The sequence below is a fragment of the Ciconia boyciana genome, chromosome 16 (assembly GCF_034638445.1).
Source record: "Ciconia boyciana chromosome 16, ASM3463844v1, whole genome shotgun sequence".
In the NCBI taxonomy this organism is placed as follows: Eukaryota; Metazoa; Chordata; class Aves; order Ciconiiformes; family Ciconiidae; genus Ciconia; species Ciconia boyciana.
The window spans coordinates 1,667,287-1,687,737 of NC_132949.1; the positions used below are offsets into that span (position 1 = coordinate 1,667,287).

A 20,451-nucleotide genomic window follows, 5' to 3' on the forward strand; every position below is an offset into this window, starting at 1 on the left:
CAGCCAAAGGGGTCCCTGCGCCGAAGCTGTGCCAGGGCAGGGTGTTTCCACGGGTGCTGCCGGCCACGGTGGGTCCCCGCAGCAGCCACGCTCCAGGTGGGATCCCCCGGGGTAAGCCAGGGCGGCTGCACTGCGGCCGGGCGATGGGTTCCTGGGCGGGCGGTGGGCTGTGTGAGCCTGTTCCCCGGCACTGCCGGCCAGGGGAGCGTGCCGGCTGGGAAAGGCAGGCGGCTGCAGGGAGAGCCTGCCTGCAGCAGGCTCCGACCTGCGCACAGCTTGTCCTGGAGCTCACTCGTGCGCCCGTGGGTGCCGAGGTGCCAGCGGTGAGCAGGCAGCACGGTCCTGCCAGGGTGTGCCGGTTAGCCGGATAACCGCTCACCCCTAGGCAAATGGCACGGGGAAGGGGTGAAACCCCACATCCATGGGTGCAAGCTGCTGTCCGTGGGGTTGGCGGGGCTGTTGGGGAGGTTTGGGGCAGCAGCCAGCTCTGGGCCCTGGGGCTGGAGGGATCTTGGGGGGCTGTTGGGGAGGTTTGGGGCAGCAGCCAGCTCTGGGCCCTGGGGCTGGAGGGATCTTGGGGGGCTGTGGGGGCAATGCCCCGCTCCTGGCACCCTAGGGTGTCCGGATGGCAATCCCCACACCCTGCTGCAGCACTGGGGCTCGGGGAAAGCACCCACCTCACTCGGCAGCATCTCCTGTGCAGCCGAGGCAGCGTCGTCAGACAAAGCTGGCAGGCACTGGCGGCAGGAGGAGGGGACGGGGCTGCCGGGAAACTCGGGCACTTCTCCCTGCCCTGCTTTTCAAAGTGCTTTTCAATCCTTTTCTTTTTTCTTCTCCGCTTTCAAAAGCTGCTGAGAAGCAGTAAAAGGAACCAGCGATGGGTTCAGGAAGGGTCGGAGCGATGCAGCCACCCGCTCCGCACTCCCGAGCCTCCCGGCACCCCGACCTCGCTGCCATCTCCCCAGGGCCGGATCCAGCCCCGGGGCTCTGCGTGGCCCAAGCTGCTGTGGAGGAGAGGGGAGGGGGCCCGTCTCTCCCAGGCAGTTTCTCAAGCTGAGTGGGTGCCTGCTCTTCCCGGCCGGAGCTAGGCCAGCCCGCAGGAGCCTTCCCCAGCGGCTCCCACCGGCCGGCTGATTTTAATCCCTCCTGACTGCGCTGCCTTAGCCAGCGCCGTGCTCCTGTGACAGTGTCAGGTGAGGCGAGCGGTGCCGCACCGGCGCTGCACCGGCCTTCGCTTACCACGCGCTGGCCCCACGCGAGTGGGTAGAGCTGCCGGCGGGGGCTGTGGCAAACCCTCCTCCTCTTCCTCACCCACCGACACACCACCGCTGCATCCAGTGGTGGCTCCCAGGGTTCCCCTGCTCAACTGTGGGCGTGGGGCTTTGCTCCGGCCTCAGTTTCCCCATATGGAAAGCAAGGAAAATAAAGTTTGCCAAACAACCTGGCTACAAAAATGGCACTGGTGTGAGCCAAGGAAGCAGCATGGCCTGGGAAGCAGGCTGCAGGCACCGGCGGAGGCAGGGTGGTGCTGGACACCTGGGCTGCGGGCAGAGGCCATGCCGTGGGTGGTTTGGCCATGGTTCTCAGTCCGGCAGAGCCTCTCCTCTGTGCCAACCGCAGCATCTCTGCAGTGCCACGCTCGCCCCTGCTGCCCGCAGGAGCCACGGCTCTGTGGTTATGCCGCGAGCAGGCTCCTGCCCTTCCCACGGAGGGAAGTGTCCGTGCCAGATGAGCCATCAAAGCGCCCGGTGCTGCCCAGCCCCGGCTGCCGCCACAGCCATGGCCCCCGGCTTGGTGCTGCCGTGCCCGGGGAACGGAGCTCCTTGCACTGGAGACGTGAGAAATCTTCGGCCTTCCACAGCGTTGTGCCCCAGCACCCGAGCCCCCAGGGTCGCATGGCCGGGGCACCCCGGGACCCCACTCGCCATCGCCCTACGCCCCAGCCCGGATCTCTCCGCAGAGGCGACAGACGCTCCGGAATATGCAAGACACGCTGCATTAGGGAGATTCGGGATAATCTCGTCTCTCCCGCCCCTTTTCTCCCACAAAGGTCTCGCCTTAATCCCCGAGAGCGGCTGTGCAGCCCTGCACTCTCCCTTTCGGCACATCGCCGGGCCCGGGGGGCTGGGGTGGCCGGGGTGCCCCCGCCATCGCCTCCCGGCCCCGGCCCACCCAACCGCCCCACGGCCTGGAGGGGTCCTGCGGCCCCAGGGGGACGGAGCAGCAGGGCTGGCTGGGGACAGAGAGCTGGGGGACAGTCCAGGGCGAGTGTGGGTGCCGCAGCCTCGTGGGTGTCACAGTCACGAGTGGCATGGGGACACTGGTGCTGCCCCGGGGCTGAACCCGCCTCCTCCCGGCGGCTCGGTTCAGCTCTTAAATCCCCTTAATTAATTCGAGCCGGTCACCCCCCACCTCTCCAAGCCGCGGCCGGTCTGCCAGGGCTGCAGCCACCCCCCTGCTCTGCCCCCGGGGACCCCACTCGGGACCCCCCCCGAGGGAAGGGATCCGGAACCCCTCGCCCCCGCGGATCGTTGCACCCCGCCCACGGGACCCCACTCGGGGACACCCCCCCCCCGCCGGACGCTCCCGGGACCCCCCACGTGCGGGGCCGCGCCGGGGACAAGGGTTACCGCCCCCCCCCCCCGCCCCACTCGGGTTTGAATGGAGGGTGTGGGGCTGCCCCGTGACGTCGCGCCGCGCCATTGGCCCGGGCGGGGCGATGACATCATGCCCGCCGCGGCGGCAGCGGGGGGGGGCGGTTTCGCCCTGGCTCGGCTCGGCTCGGCTCGGCTCGGCTCGGCCATGGGCCGGCGGCGGGTCCCGGGCGCGCAGGTAGGGGGGTCCGGGGGGGCTGCGCTGCGGCTCGGCTCGGCGCGGCTCGGCTCGGCGCGGCTCGGCTCGGCACGGCGCGGAGGGAGGCAGCCGGGCCCCGGCTCGGCTATTGTCCGGCGGCGGGCGGGGTCCCCGGGGCTGCCCCGAGCCCCGCTCCGGTAGCGGGCCGGGCGCGGCGGTGACCCCCCCCCCTCCCCCCCACCCCACCCTACCCTACCGGGGCGTGGGGCCGGTCCGCGGCGCGGGTGGGCGAAGGGGTTAACAGGATGCGGAGCCGTGTTTGCCCAGCGTGGGGCACCGGCCCGGCTCACCCCGCCCCGGCGGCGGCGGCGGCGACCGGTGGCCGCTCGCCCGCGGCTCCCCGCGCTCCGTGGAGCCCGACGCGGGGTTCGCGGTGCCCGGAGCCGGCGGTGGCCGCAGCCGGGGCGGTAGCTGCCCGCGGCCCTTCTCGGAAAGGCTGATCCTCGCCGCGCTGGAGCGGGTCCAGCAGCACCCCTGGGCTGGCCGGGGCTGGGCGCGGGCGGGTGCTGAGTCAGAGCCGCCCGAAATCCCCCTCCAGCTCATCCTCCTGCAGCTCGGGACCGGGTCAGGCCTTCCCGGCCGGCCCCCAGCCCACCCTCCCGCACTGCTCGCCAGCCCTGGGCAGGACGCGCCGGCTCCCATGGGTGCCCTGGAGAGCGGGGACCTGCCCGGCTCTGCCAGCCTGGGCACGGGGCGAGCTCCCGAACCCGCTCCGGTGCCTGGGGAGCTGGGGGCTGAGGGGCAGCGACTGCTCGTGGGGAGCTGGACTCAGCCCGCGCCGCCCTGGTTTGACCCCAGCGGTAGGAGCGTTAAGTATAGATGTTTCCGAGTACCGAATCTATAGATCGGGACGGCTGGTCTAAAGGGAGCTGGGATCGTTAACGGTCTGGGGGAGAAACTGAGGCACGGAGCGAGGCAGCGAAGAGAGCGCAGGTCTCCGCACCCCGGGACGGGGCTTTCTCCCTCGCTGGGCGTGCAGTAAACAAGTCTGTTTTGGACGCGGCTCCCTCGGAGACCCTGGAGTGAATCCAGCTGAGGTTTAGCACCGAGGAGGTTCAGTGGGTTTGTGTCCTGGGGGGTGAAGAGCAAGGCTGGCCTGAATCCCCACGGCTGGGGCCGGCCACCGGACTCGGTGCCGTGGGCTGACCCGCTGCTGGGGCTCCCTCGGCGGCCCCGACAGGCAGCCACACACCGCTGCCCGCAGGCAGCCCCGCTGCCGGCAGCGTTGTGCTGACCGCGGCGGTCTCTCCCTTTGTTCCCTGGGTTTTGTCGTGAGCGCAAACAGCTGCCACGGGCGCGGGCCCCCCGAGCCGGCCGGCTGCGGGGTGCCGGGCCCTGCCGGCAGGTAGGGTGCCACGGCCAAGCTGTGGGAAGCCTGCCTGTTTACTTCCCGTCCACCCCAGCGAAACCGCAGGAATTTGGAGCTCGGCGGAGGTCGGGAGGTCTGTTTAGCCCCAGTATCCTGTCGGACCCCGGCCGGCCCCTGTTGTTGTGCGAGACGGAGCCAGGGCCAGCGAGGAGATAACCTTTCCCCCCGGAAATGTCCCCTCCTCGCCCTGGAGAGCCGCGGGCTGGTTTGCGGCCCCGTAGCAGGAGGATTTATGGTCCTGTGCGTGTTCTGGCGCGTCCTGCCAATAGTTCCCTGCTGAACTCTGGCTAGCTCCCGGTCGTCAGCGGTCCCTCGGGGAGTACTGCTCTGCTTTTGGCACCAGTGTGCCGGCACTGGGGCGGTGAGTTCCCCGGCTTGGCTCTGATCGGCGTGCTGATAGCCTTGGTGAGAGCTGAGCTTCGTCTCCCGCCCCGGCAAGCCGTCTCGCTGGCCCCGGCTCTGACGCTCGCTGCCGGCTGCCTTTCCGCTTCCAGAGGCGCTGCCGGGGCTTTTCCACGCATCCCATGGCTGAACCGCAGCAGGGTCCTGGTGCCAGGGACACGACCAGACCTGTCACCCGTGCCTGCGAGGAGGCGGTCACCAGGGCGCCTGGGCTGCCCGCGCTAAGAGGACTGTCTGCCCCCAGGCCCTGGGAAGACTCGCTGGGGAGCCTGACACGAGGGTGTGACAGCAGGCTGGTCCCCTCCCGGGGCCGGCGGTGGCAGGGTGTGATGGGTGCCCTGTCTCCGGCGGCTGTCTGCCAGGCAGCAACATCAAAGGGGATCCTGAGCCGGATACCCGGGGGCAGCGCACCAGAAAGTGGGGCTGAGCAGCTGGCGTGTCCTCCCTGCCCGGCGTGCGGGCTCTCCCTGGCCCCGGGTGGCGAAGGGGGGGCCCGACCGGTCCAGCGCAGCCCCTGCCCCAGCGCCTGGCAGGGTGGGGAGAGCATCCTCTGATCTCTGGCCTGGAGGGTGCTGCCTGGGGCGCTCTGCGCGGCAAAGCCGGGGAGGCTCGTTTGGAGCCGGCCAGGCCGGCCGGGATGCTTTTCCCCCTCCATGGGTTTGGCTCTCCCAGCCTGTGAGCAGGATGAACTGGGGACAGGACACGTGGGAGCGCAGCTGGACTTGGCGTTTCCCCCGTGTGCACCCGTGCGCTGGCTCCTTTCTTTAAGCCAATGGTGCCCTCTGGTCCCCATGGGTGCTGAGCGGGACGAGATGGGGAGGATGGGGGGGGGGGGTCTTGTGGGAAGCCTGCGCCATCGGGGCATACAGTCCCCGCGCCTGGCCAGGGCTGTCCCACCCTCCACGCTGGCTGCAGGACCCCGCTGTCCTGCAAGCAGACACGCATTCGCAGGGGAAATCGTGTTCCCGGGGACCTGTTCTCGCTCCTCAGAGCTCGCGGTCCCAAAGGGCTGAGAGGGCAGGTGGGAAGCAGCGCGTGGTCTGTCGGTTCACTTTATCCCTCTTGTCCTTGACCCGCGCTTGCAGGTCCTGTCCCCTCCCCTTTCCCCGAAGCCCTGCTGGGACTTGGCCGTGCTCTGGGCTCGCTGGCCCAGGACGGGCAGCGCTGCCTGCCAGCCTGCCTGCAAAATCTCTCGGGTTACAGAGCAGCTTTCCCTGGTAGGTAGCTGGAGGGGCGACGGCGGCAGGGAAGCCGCCCTGGCCTGGTTTCCTTTGTGAAAGCACCGGCAGCGGGAATGTCACAGGATCCGCTCTCCTCTCCCCGAGCGAGAGGAGGAGAAAAGGGCTCTGTGTCCCGCTCCCCCCGGGCAGGACGGGGCCGGCAGCTGGGCCGTGCGGGCAGCAGCGTCCTGCTGCGCTGCTGTCACCTCTCGGGGCGGGCTGGGAGCGAAGTGTCGAGGCATGGGGGAGATTTTGGCCACTATGAAAAGGCTTTGTGGGCAGGAGCGTCGAGGGGGGACGCGGTGGCTCGTTTGGAGGCTGCGACGGTGATGGAGAGCTGCTGGCCGGGAAGGCTGCCGTGGTGTGCCGGTAACGCTCCAACCTCCCGGTGGCCCCTTTGCCGAGGCTTGCAAAGTATCTCACAAATGCTGAACTTGGCCCTGAAATCTAAATACAAGGGAGGGACAGTCCCCAGATGGCCTAAATCAGCAGCACGGTTGCCTGGCCCAGCTGGGGAGCTTGCCGGGAGTGTTTGTTTTATGTAAAACCAAAGGCTGGAGGAATGCCGGCCTGAAAGGAGACCTTGCAAGGGGAAAATGTCTGTGCCACGCACATGCACATGCGCTCAGCTGGGCGTGCATGAGATTCTGGCGAGGGGAGCGGGGCTCCAGCGAGCTGCTTGTCTGCATGCGGATGGGGTGAGGAGGGGAAGAAGTCCACTCGCCTCCTGGTTTGAGGGTGCGGAGGAGGTGGCACGGCTGCTGGGGATCAACTGGGGGCTCTGCTGGCCACAGCCCCCATGTACTGTTGCATCCCCGGGGCTCTGCCGCAGCAGAGTCGGGCGGTCGCCCTGCTGAGAAGGGCTCGTGCTGCTGCCTCCGTGGGTTGGTGGGATCCTGCACGGGGACGGAGGGGGAGCAGTGCCGCTGACACCATGCCACGCGCCATGCCAGCCCTGGCTGGCCCCATACGGAAGCGGGGCGCAGCAGGGCTGGGAGGGCTGGGCACCGGGACTTTGCACCCGCGTGGGGTCAGAGTCCGTCCTGCCTGCACAGAACTGGCCTGGCCGCAGCCTGCCTGAGGCCCCGCTGCCGCGGCGGGGGACGGACAGGCATCGCGGGGCAGGTTTGGGAAGGGATGGGGGGCGGCAGCCCTTCCCCAGCTGCGCTGGGAGCTGTGGGGCAGATGCTGCAGCCCCCTGCGGTGTCCGGCTGAGCGGGTACGGGGCTGGCTTGTGTCAGGACCGTGCTGCCATTGCTGCCTGTGGGCTGTGGGGCCGGGGCTCACTTCAGCCGCACCCTGGGGCTGGGTGGGCAACGCAGGGGACACGGCCCCCACCCTGACGCTCGCTCGGAGGAGGGACGTCGGTCCCTTCCCTGGGACTGCAGCGTTGCCAGCGGTGCCCAGAGGGAGGAAGCGGGTGGCTGCGAGCCCTTCCTCCCCGTCAGCCTCTCCCGGGACCACCTGGGGCTGCCTGGCGCCAGGGGAAGAGCAGGATGCGGTGACGCGGTCCCTGTCCTCGTCCCCTCCTGTGGGGCCATGGGCGCTGGGCTGGACCGGGTGGCACCGAGGTGGCCACAGGAAGGAGGAACGTACTTCTCTGCATCCCGGTCAGCCAGGGCCCTCGTCATCTCTGCCGCCAGCTGCCACCCCTGAGTCACGGCGGTGACGGTGAGGTGGCTGGGGAGCGTGGGCACAGCCACGCGTGGGCTCAGCGCCGGGGTGCAGCAAGGAGCAGCGTTGGAGGGCTTTGGGGTGCTCAAGGGCAGCAGCAAGGCTGCATCCTCATGTCCTCATCCTGCCAAGCGTGGGCACAGAGGGGTACCCCCGGGGTGCCTGCCTGTCCCGGCTCCCCCCCGGCACGCTGCTTGGCTGGCGGTGCCTCTACGCCCTCCTTGCACACTTCCTGCCGTCTGTTTCCAATTCCTCCTGGCGTCTGCTCCTCCCCGCTTTCCTCCAATTAAAAAAAAAAAAATCCCAGGCATCTTCTCGGTGTGCGGCTCCCAGAGGCTCGAGCGCTGCTGTGCCCCGCTCCGGCGGGCTGAGGCCGCATGGGGGGGCATGACAGTGGGTGCCTGCGGCACCCCGCGTCCCTCTTTGTGTGCCCGTTCACGTGGGGCACAGGGTCAGGGACCCTCCTGCAACACCCCCGTGCCCAGATCTTTCTCTTGCAGTCCTTCCTGCACGTCTGCTCAGTGGATGGGGTCTGGGACCCGCTCATTTAGGGGGTGTGGGGAGCTCGGGGGTGTCTGGGGACCCGGCCCTTGGGGAGCGATGCCCTCTGTGGAGGCTTTTCCCGGGGGAGCAGAGCGGCTGGCGGGCGTGGGGTCACGTTTTGCAGCCTGGCGGGGTGAGGGCTGGTGTCGGCAGGATCGTGCCCATCCACGTCCTCGAAGCCTGACCGTGTCCCTCTCTCCTGTCCCCTAGGAGTGACCCGTCTGTGACACTGGTGGGAGCCCAGCCGCAGAGCATCGAGTGCGAACACCGGCCGGCTCCGTGGGACGCGTGGCTCCATCTTGGTGCAGCACGGCGCAGCCCCTCCCTGCCGCCGCAATGCCGATCCTCAAGCAACTCGTCTCCAACTCTGCCCACTCCAAGCGGCGCTCACGGGCCGACCTGACGGCCGAGATGATCAGCGCGCCGCTGGGGGACTTCCGCCACACCATGCACGTGGGGCGGGCGGGGGACGCCTTTGGGGACACCTCCTTCCTCACCAGCAAGGCGGGGGAGCCGGGGCCGGAGGCGGGCGAGGAGCCAGGAGCCTCCAAACCCAGCCTGCTCTCCCGCCGCTTCCGCAGCAGTAAGCGCTCGCAGTCGGTGACGCGAGGTGACCGGCGGGACATGCTGGGTTCGCTGCGGGACTCGGCCCTCTTTGTGAAGAACGCTGTCTCCCTGCCCCAGCTCAACGAGAAGGAGGTGGACAGGAGCGCGGGGCAGCTGCCCAAGAGCCTCTCCTCCAGCCCCGTCAAGAAGCTGCCCGAGGAGGTGAGCCCCGAAGAGCAGCAGCGCCCGAACGGGGCGACTGCTGGGCCGCTGAGCCCCGGCTTGGACGAGCGCGACTTCGGGGACATCACGGAGCTGCCCGTCGTGGTGGCCAAGAGCGGGGCAGGCATGAAGCACGCCGAGTCCATCATGTCCTTCCATATTGACCTGGGGCCCTCCATGCTCGGGGATGTCCTAAGCATCATGGATAAGGAGCAGTGGGAGCAGGATGAAGACCCCGAGGCAGAGGAGAGCCGTGAGGAGGAGGCGGATGCCGCCCTGCCCGGCTCCCCGGCGGCAGCGGCAGCGGCAGCTCCGTTGAGCCAGAGCCCGTCCCGCAGTGCCGGCGGCCGCTGCCCCAGAGACAGCAGTTCGGCGTCCAGCTGTGCCTCGGGGCCGGAGGAGCGCAGCCCCGTCCCCGGGCCACCGAGCCACCGGGGCCCCCCGAAACGCCCCGACAAGGAGTTCTCGTTTGCTGACGAAGACGACGACGAGATCAGAGTATAGAAGGCGGGCGGCCAAGCCAAGGGGTCTGGTTCTCGTTTGCGGTTGCTTGGACACGGGGCCGAATACCTCGGCGCTGCAACGGGTAGCACCGGGGAAGACTCAACTCCTCCCTCGTTCCCTCTCCCCATCCGGCGGCGGACGTGCCGCAGCAGGACAGCACTCTGCGCCCGGGGCCGGGGCAGCCCTGATGCCTCTCGGCTCCCGGAGAGCTCCAGCATATCCCAGGAGGGGAAAGCAGACTCGATTTTTGGTTCTTTCTGTTGGACTTTGGATATTAGCTCTTTTCTTTTTTCCCCCCTGCCCATGTAAAGCAATATAGGATCAAACAAGACGAGGCTTTGAAGTTTTAGCCCCTTTAGTAATATATATATTTTTTTCCGCCGTATGGTTTTTACTGCTCTCCGATTTGTACTTAACTTTCTTTATTCTTGCTTTTGGTTTTAACGGAGGGGAGATTTCCCATGAGGAAGGACTTGGCTCTGGAGCTGAGGGGGCCCGGGACTGTGGGCGACTCCAGCTCCCCCGGTTTCTTGGGGACTTTCTGCAGACCGAGAGCCTCCGGCCTCGTGCCGCAGCGGGGGCTCGCTCCCCGTCCCTCTGACGGATGGATCCATCCCAGATGCCTGACCCTCCAAACAGCCCGGGGGACGCAGGGATGTCCCCTGGCCAGCCCTGGCACTGGCTGCTCCCGCAGATGCTGATGGGAGTGTGGGTCCGTCCCCCGTGGGAGGAACACCTGGGACCCCCCGTGAGCCAGGGCGAGCCCCGGTGTCCTGCGTGCCAGGCGACTGCCGTCGCGGGGCTGGTCTGGCTGGGCAGTGCCGACGCTGGCCTGGTGCAGGCGGGTGGAGGAGGAGGGTTTTATACCATGTATGTACAAATGCAAAGAATAAAAGGAAATGGTAGTGACAGCAGCGGCTTGAGTTCCTGGGGGACGAGACGCATGGGGACATGGGTGTTTGCACCCCGCTGCACAGGTGGGGACCGGCTTTCTCTGTGCTGCCACCGTCCCCAGACCCTGTCCTGCTACCTCCACCTTTGCTGCCTGTCCCTGGCTGGTCCCCTGCCCGGCGTTTCGGCACCTGCAGTGGCCGTGCTTTATCTGCCCATCGCGCGGGGCTGCCTGCGGTGAGAGGAAGCGGGCGAGCTCCCGCCGGCCGGATCTGGCTCCGGGCTGGGACCCTCCGGCCAGGCTGGTTCCTGCCAAGGGACGGCTCTGCCAAGATGCCGCTCTCCTCCCTGCCAGCCAGGGAGGAGGAGAAGGCGATGGCAGGGCAGGACTGGCTGTCCCTGCTCCCACGGGCTGGGGGCCAGGGCGGGGGTTGCCCTGGGTGCTCCCAACCCCACGGGGCTGCCGTGGCCCCTGCCGACCCCAGTGAGGGTGGATGGAGGGGCCGTATCTGGCGTGGTGGCAGAGCGGGTCGCTCCCGTCCCGTGGCCGGCTTCCCACAGCTCAGCCCCTGGTGCGAGCGGGGCTCTGCCAGCGTGGAGGGTGCCGTCCCTCCCCAGCCCCACTGCTGGAGCTGGGCTGTGATGGGGTGAAGCGGTGGGAGCAGCCCCGGAGCCCTTCCCCGAGTGGGTGGAGAGCACAGCTCTGCTGGGAGCACCAGCCGGGCTCTCCTCACTGGTGCTGGATGGGGAGGAAAGGATACGGCCCTTCCAGCATCTCCTGGCCCTGGGAGGGGCTGGGTGCCCCTGCCATCCCGGAGGGATCTCCCCTGGTGAAGCCGGTGGGAGCGGGCGAGCTCTGTGCCGCAGCGGGGACACAATGGGGTCCTGTGCGTGCACCAGGGCCGACACAACGCCCCACGGCGTGGGACATTGGGCTATTGTCCGGGTCAGGGAGAACAACAGCAGCTGCAGCGGGTGGCTCTGAGCTCACCGGGCTGCCTCTGTCCCGGTCGCTGCAGTGCAGCCCCCCCGCCCTGCGCCAGGGTCCCTGGGGCGCTGGCCCCTGCCCCTGCTCTGAGCACCGATCTGCTGAGCTGATGGTCCTGGTCTCTGCCTCCTGGGAGGTCACCAGGCTGCCGCGGGGACCTGGCTCCTCTTGTCCCTTAACGATGCTCTGACGTGAAGCAGCGGGGCAGGGCCAGGGTTTGCAGCCCCTCGCTCCCTGCGGCCTCAGCAGTGCCGCGGGGAGGAGATGGGCCCTGGGGTGACCCGGCACTGGCTGCCTGTGACCGTCACTTGGCAATTGCGATCTTTGTGATGCCTGTCAGCTCCAGCCTCGCACTCGGCAGCACCGCGCTGCCGTGAGCCGACGGGGCAGAAAGCGTGCGCTGGCTCGCTGAGCACGCATGGGACACAGCCCCACTCGATGGGATGGGATGGGACGGGACGGGATGGGACGGGACGGGACAGGATGCGATGGTGGCTCCAGCACACCACGAGCAAGTGAGGACGGGGCCAGCGCAATGGGTCCCGGGCTAGTGGGGAGTAATGCCAGCACTGCTGCAATGCCAGTAGTGTCCAGCCAGTGGCTGCTGCAGGGGAGGGCAGGTTGGCCAGGCTGCACCCGCAGCCTCCCCAAAACCCCTCCATCTGCACAGCACAGGGTGGGCATCTCGGTGTGGGACCCGCCGTGTGCGTGGGATGCGGCCGGCATGACCGCTCGGTGCCGGGTGGGTGCACAGCGACTGGCGCAGGGCTGCGGCCGCGGCACCCGCAGGCAGCGCTCCGGCAGGCGGGCAGCGCTGGTCCAGTGCATTTATAGCTAGTGACAGAATGGGAGCAGGTCTCCATCCCTGATGTGTCAGGCCACGTCGCTCCGGGCACGTGCCGGGGATGCGCGTGGCCGTGGGAGCTGCATGCTGGAGGAGTGATGGAGCGTTGGGTTAAACCCGGGGGCTGGGCAGCCTTTTCTGGTTAGGACCCTGGCAGCCCTGGGAAGCAGCGTGGCACCGTGGTCGTGCCCGGCACGTGCCGCTGCAGCCTGGCACGCGTGCGAGCCTCTGGCTCAGCAGCGGGGACCGAAAGAGCTTCTCATCGGGGCGCGAGGTGCAACCTGGCCGTCCCCAGCAGGAGCCCAGGGACGTGGGTCTGTCCTGCTGGGCACCAGGCACTGGAGAGCGGGGCTGGGGATGGTGCTGCTGTGCACCCAGCAATGCTCAAAGCACTCAGAGTGCAACAAAACCCACACAGGACCCATCCCTTGCTACCTGAGCGTTTAGTTACAGCACTCAGGCTGCATTTGGCTCTGTTTAAGGCTGAGCAGCAGCCCCGATGTGAGGGGGTTAACCCAGCTCACGGGCAGACCCTGCTGCTTCTGGGGAGACGCGGGGGCCAGCTGCTCTGCCCCAGAGCTGGGGCTGGAGGAAAAGCAGATGTCGGTGCAGAGAGGCAATTATGGGGATGCGATGGGGGCCCGGGGCTGAGCTCGCTGCAGCTGGGCTGCGGCACCAGGCAATCAGGGCTGCAAATTGAGATCAGATGCGGGCAGCTTCTCTCTCTAAATGGAGGGCTGGGGGCTGCTGCCTGGGTTGGTTTTGCTCTGGCTTGGGGAGGAAGAGGAGAGTTTCTGAGCACTGCTGGGGCCCAGGTTGGCTGTGGTGACCTGCAGAGCGTGGTGCTCCCTTGGGAGACCTGTGCAGCCTTGGGCAGCCCCAGTGCCAGCTGCTTTGCAGCCGTGCTCCCTGCCTGCACCCTGCCTGCGTTGGGCTGGAGGTGCCTCTTGCTGGAGCAGGGGCGATGCAGGAGCTGGTGGCTGGTGTGGAGAAGATCAGGTTTGACTTGGAGGCTGATGTGGAGCAGCAGCGAGGAGCTCAGCCCCTGCCCTTCCCGGGTATGGACAGTAAGTTGGGGACGGGATCCTGTGGCATCCCTGGAGGGTGACAGGGGTGCAGGAGGTGTTGGGGTTCTCCTTGCTGGTGCTCCTGGCTCTTGCTGCACTCACCATGGTGCCTTGGTGCCTCTGGTCCTGCATCCTCCCCGGGCTCCTGCCTGAGGCCAGGCTGGCTCTGGGTATTGCTCCCTCGGGGATGCATCTGGCACAGCTCTGCGGGGGCTGCCGGTGGCGTGGGCTGAGATGCTCTTGCCCTTGATGGCACGGTGGTCCTGGCACTGGGGCTGGTGGGTGAAGCTCTCCCTGCCCTGCTTTCCCCCACAGAGCTGGGGGCAGCCGCCTGTGAGTTCTTCCATCGAGGGCTGTGCACCAAGGGTGAGTGCTGGGAAGGGACGGGGATGGGACTGACACCACCCTGCAAGATCCTGGGGCCACCAGGGAGCCGGGCAGGGCCCCCCTCTGCTCTGTGACCAGCCCATATCTGTGGCAGATTGCTCTGTGGCCCTATGGCCAGTGGGTTGGCAGGTTTGGACCCAAAATGCTAACACAGCTCAGAGCCCGTCCTTCCCCCTGGCCCTTTGGATGAGAGCTCCTACCCCTTCTGCACCGGGGGGGGCTTGAACACCTCCAGGGCAACCAGACCTTGGCAGTGCCCGGGGAACTGAGCCCCCATGCACCCAGTGGGTGCTGCAAATCTCCTCCACACCCCACAAAGCTCATGCTGGCATGTCCCAAGCCAAGGAGCTGGCGGGTGCTGGGGCGGGGGGGCTGCGATGGTGGGGGCTGCGGGGCACGGGCACGCTCCAACGGGTGCGTGCCGGGGCCAGGCGTGCGGTGCCCCTTCCGGCACGTCGGTGGGGAGAAGACGGTGGTGTGCAAGCACTGGCTGCGTGGGCTCTGCAAGAAGGGTGACGGGTGCGACTTCCTGCATGAGTACGACGTGACCAAGATGCCCGAGTGCTATTTCTACTCCAAGTTCGGTAGGTGTGCGACTGGGCCGGGGACCCCAGCGAGCCTCTCCCACCCCAGCACCCATGTCCCTCGGGTCTGGCCTTGAGCAAGTGCCTGATGCCACCTCCTGTCTGTGGGAAGAAACACCGCTGGCACCCTCTCAGGGCCACCACTCCCCGGGGCAAGCCTGGGTGCTCCTGGGGCACCTCTGTTCCTCCCATCCAGCCCATCCTCGAGCACTTTCCACCGCATTTGGCTTGAGCGACTGTTGTCCCACCCGTCGCACCCCTTACTCCTGCAGGCGAGTGCAGCAACAAGGACTGTCCCTTCCTGCACATTGATGCCACCACCAGCACCGTGGGCTGTCCCTGGTACGACCGTGGCTTCTGCAGGCACGGTGAGCTGCCGGGATGGGTGCCGGGGTGAGCGGGGGCTGCCCATGTTCCCTACCCACTGGTGATGGGGGGGGGGGTCCAGACCCCACTGCTGGCCCAATCTCCTGCCACTTCCAAGGTGACTGAGCCAGAGTGGGGTGAACCACAGCGGGTTGTCTGGGGACTGCCTGGGAGCGGGACTGGGTGCCTGGTGGGGATTTGGGCTTGCGGCAGCAAAGGCCCCATAGAGCTGAAGGGGAATGGGGCTGCTGGGGAAAACTGGGCTCCTGAAATCCCTGCGGGGCAGGGGGTGTGGTACCGTGTCCCCACAAACAGGAACCTCTCCTCTGCGCGGCAGGTCCCCTGTGCAAGTACAAGCACACGCGCAGGGTGATGTGTACCAACTACCTCGTCGGCTTCTGCCCAGAAGGACCCAAGTGCAAATTCATGCAGTACGTACGGGGCAGGCTGGGGGGGAGCTTGGCACACGGCCAGCCTGGGACAGCGGGGGACAGCTCCCTCTCCAAGGCTGCAGAGGTGGACGTGGCCCTTGCAGTGTTTGGGTCGAGGATGAGGGTGCTTTAGGTCCTTGTCTGAACTAACTGGACCCCTCTGGTCTCTCCTCGCGTCCAACCTGAGCTGGTGACCGCAGGGTTTGCAGCGGGTGGGCAGGGGACAGCCCCGGTCCCCATGGGGAAGCCTGTACCAGCTGCCCGAGCCCTGGGACAGCCCTGAGAGGCTGTGGGGGCCATGGGGGGGCTCTGGGGGTACCGCTTGCCATGTCCCAGGGAATAACCGCCTGTTCTCTGCGTCTTCCTCCAGCCTCAAGGCCGGGCTGATGACGAGCAGCACGGATCCACCCCAGGTGATGCAGGGAAGGTCCTATGCCATTCCCTCTTGAGCCGAAGCCCTTTTGCCCTGTGCCTCTGCCCATCAGGGTGATGCACCAGCTGCCCCTGCCCCACAGCTCTTGCTTCCCTTGCTTCTGCCCCAGCTCTTGTGGGACAGCAGCTGCCAACTGCCCCTCCTGCCCCATGTCCCCCCAGGGAGCTGGCTGTCCTTGGGGGCTGGCACGGCTGGATCCGGCTGCCGGCGGAGAGAGTGGATGCAAGGACATGCCACCCATGGAACCCCCTTTACCAGCCACTGGCGCTACCCAGCATGTGACAGCGCAGATGTGGGACACCAATAGCTGCCCCCCCGGCCCACAGAGCCTGCTTGAACAAGGCATCTGCTTCAAGGTGAGTGTTTTTGGGACTGGGAGGCCTGGGAGCAATGGCCTTGCCTTGGAGGGAGGGTAAAGCACTATGGTGAGGGGTAGCATGTGGTGCGGGGATCCCCACAGCGCTCTTGAAACAGCTTCCTTGATTCGAGATGTCTGTCTTCTCCCTGGGCTGTGTTTCTTGGCCCTGGAGCCTGTCCCCCCCCAAGGCAGCTGGGGTGTGAACTGGTGGGAAGGAGGCTGTACTTGGATTGAAATACTCTGACTGCAAGTGAAGGGACTTCTGTGGTAACAAACACTTGGCGTGCAGCGGAATAGCCCTGGAGAGCAATGAGCCCCTCGTGTCCCTCTGGGTTGGAGGTTTGTTGTGGTTGGAGGTCTTGGTGAGCTTGCTGTGCTGGAACAAGGCACGGCTCCATGAGCTCGGTCGCTGGGAAATGATGTGAAAGTGAACATGTGGTAACATGGCACTGGGTTGATCCAGCACAAAACCGATGCCTGCCTCTCCCTGTCCCCCCAGCGTGGACAGAAAGGTCACTGCGCCAGTAAGCGTGGGAAGACCCAGGTGGAAATCCTGCTGGGGAAGTGACTCGAGTGCTCCCGCACGGACCGTGGAAGGAGGCACCGTAAAGCGTGATGGAGCCAGCGAGACGGCTACTAGGGCAGTTGCTGGACTAGAAAAGCCAGTTGGTTTTGCTCAGCGCTGGCTCCCACAGCTCTTTGCGCAAGCAGCAGAGCAATCGCGGCTTCCTTAACACAACTAAAATGGGACTGGTCACAGCTGCCGCTGCTCTCTCCTGCGCAGCTGGCTGCACGCGGAGTGGGCAGGAGCGGTCACTACGCAGTCACAGGTTTGAAGGGGTGCGGGACCAGCTTATGCCTGTGTCCTGGGCAGATGAGGGTGTACTAATCCCCTGTGAGGGGGGCGAAGAAGCACCATGTTTGAGAACACACAGTACTAAGCAGGAAAGGAAAATTCACGAAGGCTTTTATTGCTGGGAAGAGGGAGTTTTTGGTGAAACACCTCTGACACAGTACTACTGCACTGTGCTTGGAATAAAGAGTTCAGCTTTTTTTTTCTTGGCTTTTTTGTTTTACCCTTCATGCCTGTAACATGACCGCTCCTTTTCCAGACATGTTTGGTGATGGCAGGCTACAACTAGCACTCATAACTGTCCTCATTTGTCTGATTGCCCTTTGGGCACAACAGTTAATTCAATGGATTTTCTTCCTCCAGAAATAGGGCGCTGCGGTCTGAGCGCTGCTGCTTTCATGCCTTCACAAAGGTCCTTCCCTCAGTGCCTGGGCAGTCCCACCAGCACCGTGCTGACAGTGAAGCAGGGGCTGGGGACCCTTTGTGGAAGGGCCCTGCAGGGACCACCCTTCTCCTGCCAGTCTGTACCAAACCCCACTGTGCTTGCTGCGGAGAGGGGTAAGTAAAAGACAGGCTGCGCCAGGCACAACTCTAACTTAAAGGGAATGCTTATTCTGGCCTAACCCCACCCTGCCACAACCCATCACAAACCTTACTGCCAAACACTCAGACTACAACACACATGTCAATTAATCTATATTAACAGCCCAGGTCAAGGAGTTGTCCTGTGTCTGGTGTCCCAAAGCAAAAGATTTGGGCTCCTGCAGACTACAGGAGCTCTACTGCATACAGACTTCCAAGGGCTGGCTCTAACACTTTCTTCTTTCAGTACTAAATGCTGCCTGATCCACAGAGCAGTGACCACAGGCTGTTACTGTCTGTGTCACCCCTCTGTCTACAGGAGGGTAACTGAAAAGCAGCTCCCTCAACAAGTAAAGAACCTGTCTCTGTCAGTAAATGGGCCTCTGCGGATTTGAATCCCTGTTGGGACACTGGTTCTGAGCACTTCTACTGATTCCCAGTCAAATATTCGTGAGTGTTCCTTGGGAGCTGTTCCAGCTTCTTCAGTGGTACTTACGCCAGCGATGACACTCTAGAAAAACGGGGGGGGAGAACCAGAAGAGTGTTAGCACAGTGCTATGCTTGAGGACTACATGAGTGTGCTTTGCCCAGCAGTGACGAGCAGGAGACCGCAGCCTTCTCTGTTTATGTGCTGTAGAGCTGCGTGTGAGAGCAAGTCCTGCTGGGGAAACTACACAAACACCAGTAAATCCCTTGTCAGTTATGAGTAAATCCAGGGAATGGGTGCTTAGTGTTGGAACGTCTCCTCTCTCTGCTTTGTGCAGGGTTGAGGAGTGCTCCTGACGGTTCCTGGCGCTCCCCAGGGAGAAGCTGTGAATCAGCAACTGTCATCACCAAATTTAACTAAATTCCTCTGCCTGCCTAAGCCAGGTCAGAATACTGTTCACTGAGCTCTGATATTAGTCTTAACTGTGAAGTATTTAAACTATTTCAGAGCTTGAATTAACGTGAATGGTAAATAGACTTTCTGCCTGCTGCAAAAGGGGGAATTGCCTGAAATAAGACAGATACCAAGAAGGAAATCTTACTGATGTGCTGGTAGTTCCATCCGTAGCTGAGGAGGCAGTATCCAGCCAGCAGCATGGAGATCCCAGCTGGTCCGCCCCTCTTCACGTTGATGTACTTGTCATAATAGCTGCTCCAGGCTGTTGGAACAGAAATGCAAGGGTCAAATCATGCGCAGGTCTTGGAGTTCACTAGTTTCCATGGAACTTTCCAAAGCCAAATGGTCGGGTCTGTCTATTTACTTCTTTATAATCGAGACTGGCCACTTGGACCAGGCTGCAGCAGGTAAATTAGGTAAGCGGGCCAACTTTGCCCCAAGAGCCAGGAATTTAGCCTCACCTTTCTGCGCTCCTCCAAGCAGCCCCTGGGGAGAAAAGTCGCAGGTGGCCAGCCACATGGGCAGCTCCCCCAGCTTCACATCCATCAGACGCCTTTCTGAGAGGGGACCTGTGCAATGAGAAGTCAGGGTGGTCAAAGGTAGGAAAGTGAGGGCAATGCGCGTGGTGCTCACGTTCCCTGCGCTGGTGGTGAGCACAGAGCTGGTATCTGGTACGGCTGCAAATGATTTGGGCTTGGGACTGACTGCTCGGGAAGGAAGAGCGAATCGTCTCTCCCACAAAGTGAGTTGGCTCCGCCAGCCCGAACATGCAAGAGCCTGTCTTAAACCTAAATAGAAATGTAAACCATTGGTTTTGCAGGCCGGAGGGTTGGACAGTTAACCTTCTTGGATCCCTCCTGGATCACTTTCTGGACAAGCCCAGCAGCTTAGCATTTCCTACCCCTCCTCTCCCATTCACATGGGACAGTTTAGCCTGACAGCGCAGTAAACCTCAGCAGCAGAGACTTTTCTCATGTTACCTTGCTGTCCCTCTGAGAAGTTGCCCTTTGGTGTCTGCGTTGTGATCCCCACACCTTCTTGGAAAGGCTTCCCTGAAAAAATACTCAGCCCATTGTAATTAGGATACAAGTCTGGAAACCACTCCAAGCCCATGGCACCTGCTGGCGTGCTCCTGCCAGAGGCCCGGGATAGACAGATGGGTTGGCTTTTGGAGGTGTGGAGCAAGAACTGGTGTGGCGCCAGCTCGGTGTCCCTCCTCGCATTCAGGATGGGCTCAGGAACTACAGCCATCTGCTCCTTGCTCTCTCGAAGCTTTTGTATGCTGGTTAGGTCATTTTTGGATGTCCCTTCATTGTGACCTCTGAAACCCTCTATCACTGACAGATGGAGGTTCTTGGTATGCAAGGCAGAAAGAGGGGCTTTATATTCCACACTAGCTTCTAGGTACATCTGCTTCTCTTCTGTCACAGTTTTGTCTATTCCTTCCTGCTGACCGAGGTCACCAGGGCTACTTCTGCAGTCAGCTTCAGGGGGATGTTGAAGTACGGGTATCCTTATTGCCTTTAAACTACCGCCTTTTTCTCCCTTGGAGCTTGCAGATGCATTCTCCGCAGCTCCAAGGCCACGCATCTCTGTGTTTGAGGTTTCTGGAAGAGTTATTTCCTCCTGTGGGTCAGGCTGGGCTGCAGCGGCGTGGTCAGCAGCACGGCCTGGAGCCGGCCCTTCCACAGGTGACTTGTGTGTGTTGTGGTTTCCTGCCGAAACGCCCCTGCTCCTGGCACCGCTCTTCTCCCTGATCACCCTGGCGCGGTGCTTCTCTATTACTATTTTCACTCCGTTACTCAGCTTTGCGGGTATATCTTTAACCTCCTCGGGGAGCAAATCAAGGCACTTGGCTATGTCCTGTACGGCGGGCTCCACGTTCTGCTCTGCGTGGCGGCCGTCGGGCTGGCGGAGAAGCCCGGGGCCGGACCCTCCACCCTGCTCGGCCGCGGCCTTCTTCCCCTTCTGGGTCGCCGCAGCCGTCTCTGCGCATCCCGCCACCGCCTCCCGCGGGGCCGCGCCGGGCAGCCCCTGCCCCACGCCGAAGCTGGGCGGCTGCTTGCTGCTCTTACCGACCGCTCCCGCCCGCGGCCTGCTGCCTGCCCCCAGCCCGGCGGCCGGGCCAGGGCCTAGGCCCGGGGCGCTGCTGGCGGCCGGGCCTGGGTCTGGGTCTGGGTCTGGGTCTGGGCTTGGGCCCGAGGCGCTGCCGGGGGCTGGGCGCGGCGCAGCCTTGCAGTGCGGGAGGTGGGAGCGGAGCCGCTTGAAGGGCCTGTGGCAGTGCGGGCACAGCTCCCGCCCCGGCGGCGCCGCGGCCATGGCCGCGCCGCGCCGCCCCCGGGGCCGCTTTTCCGTCAGGCGCCGCCGCCGCCGGTGCGACCTCGGCCGCGCGCAGTGCGCATGCGCGCCTTCCCCGCCCCGGCGCACGCTGTGACACAACAGCGGGCGTGG

General features: G+C 64.7%; 3 protein-coding genes across 4 annotated transcripts; 2 read left to right on the forward strand and 1 right to left on the reverse strand.

The window, feature by feature from the left end:
* The first annotated feature begins 2,710 nt into the window (after positions 1-2,710).
* On the forward strand, positions 2,711-10,244 carry CDC42EP4 (CDC42 effector protein 4). 2 transcript variants are annotated; one of them, XM_072881358.1, is made up of 2 exons: positions 2,711-2,832; positions 8,272-10,244. In XM_072881358.1, exon 2 carries the CDS (start codon positions 8,398-8,400, stop codon positions 9,331-9,333), a length of 936 nt encoding a protein of 311 aa, XP_072737459.1. In that variant the 5' UTR covers positions 2,711-2,832; positions 8,272-8,397; the 3' UTR covers positions 9,334-10,244. The 2 variants fall into 2 exon arrangements, with proteins under 2 accessions (XP_072737459.1, XP_072737460.1); XM_072881359.1 differs by lacking the exon at positions 2,711-2,832 and adding an exon at positions 3,437-3,653.
* A 2,776-nt stretch (positions 10,245-13,020) lies between these two features.
* Positions 13,021-16,250, forward strand: CPSF4L (cleavage and polyadenylation specific factor 4 like). Its single transcript, XM_072881502.1, has 7 exons — positions 13,021-13,123; positions 13,439-13,489; positions 13,942-14,094; positions 14,367-14,462; positions 14,798-14,895; positions 15,486-15,680; positions 16,182-16,250. Exons 1-7 carry the CDS (start codon positions 13,021-13,023, stop codon positions 16,248-16,250), a joined length of 765 nt encoding a protein of 254 aa, XP_072737603.1.
* A 376-nt stretch (positions 16,251-16,626) lies between these two features.
* On the reverse strand, positions 16,627-20,401 carry MTNAP1 (mitochondrial nucleoid associated protein 1). Its single transcript, XM_072881440.1, has 4 exons — positions 18,981-20,401; positions 18,462-18,569; positions 18,146-18,262; positions 16,627-17,628 (listed from the first exon to the last, which is right to left on the reverse strand). The coding sequence occupies exons 1-4, from the start codon at positions 20,317-20,319 to the stop codon at positions 17,600-17,602; spliced, it is 1,593 nt and encodes a 530-aa protein (XP_072737541.1). The 5' UTR covers positions 20,320-20,401; the 3' UTR covers positions 16,627-17,599.
* Between the last annotated feature and the right edge of the window lie 50 nt (positions 20,402-20,451).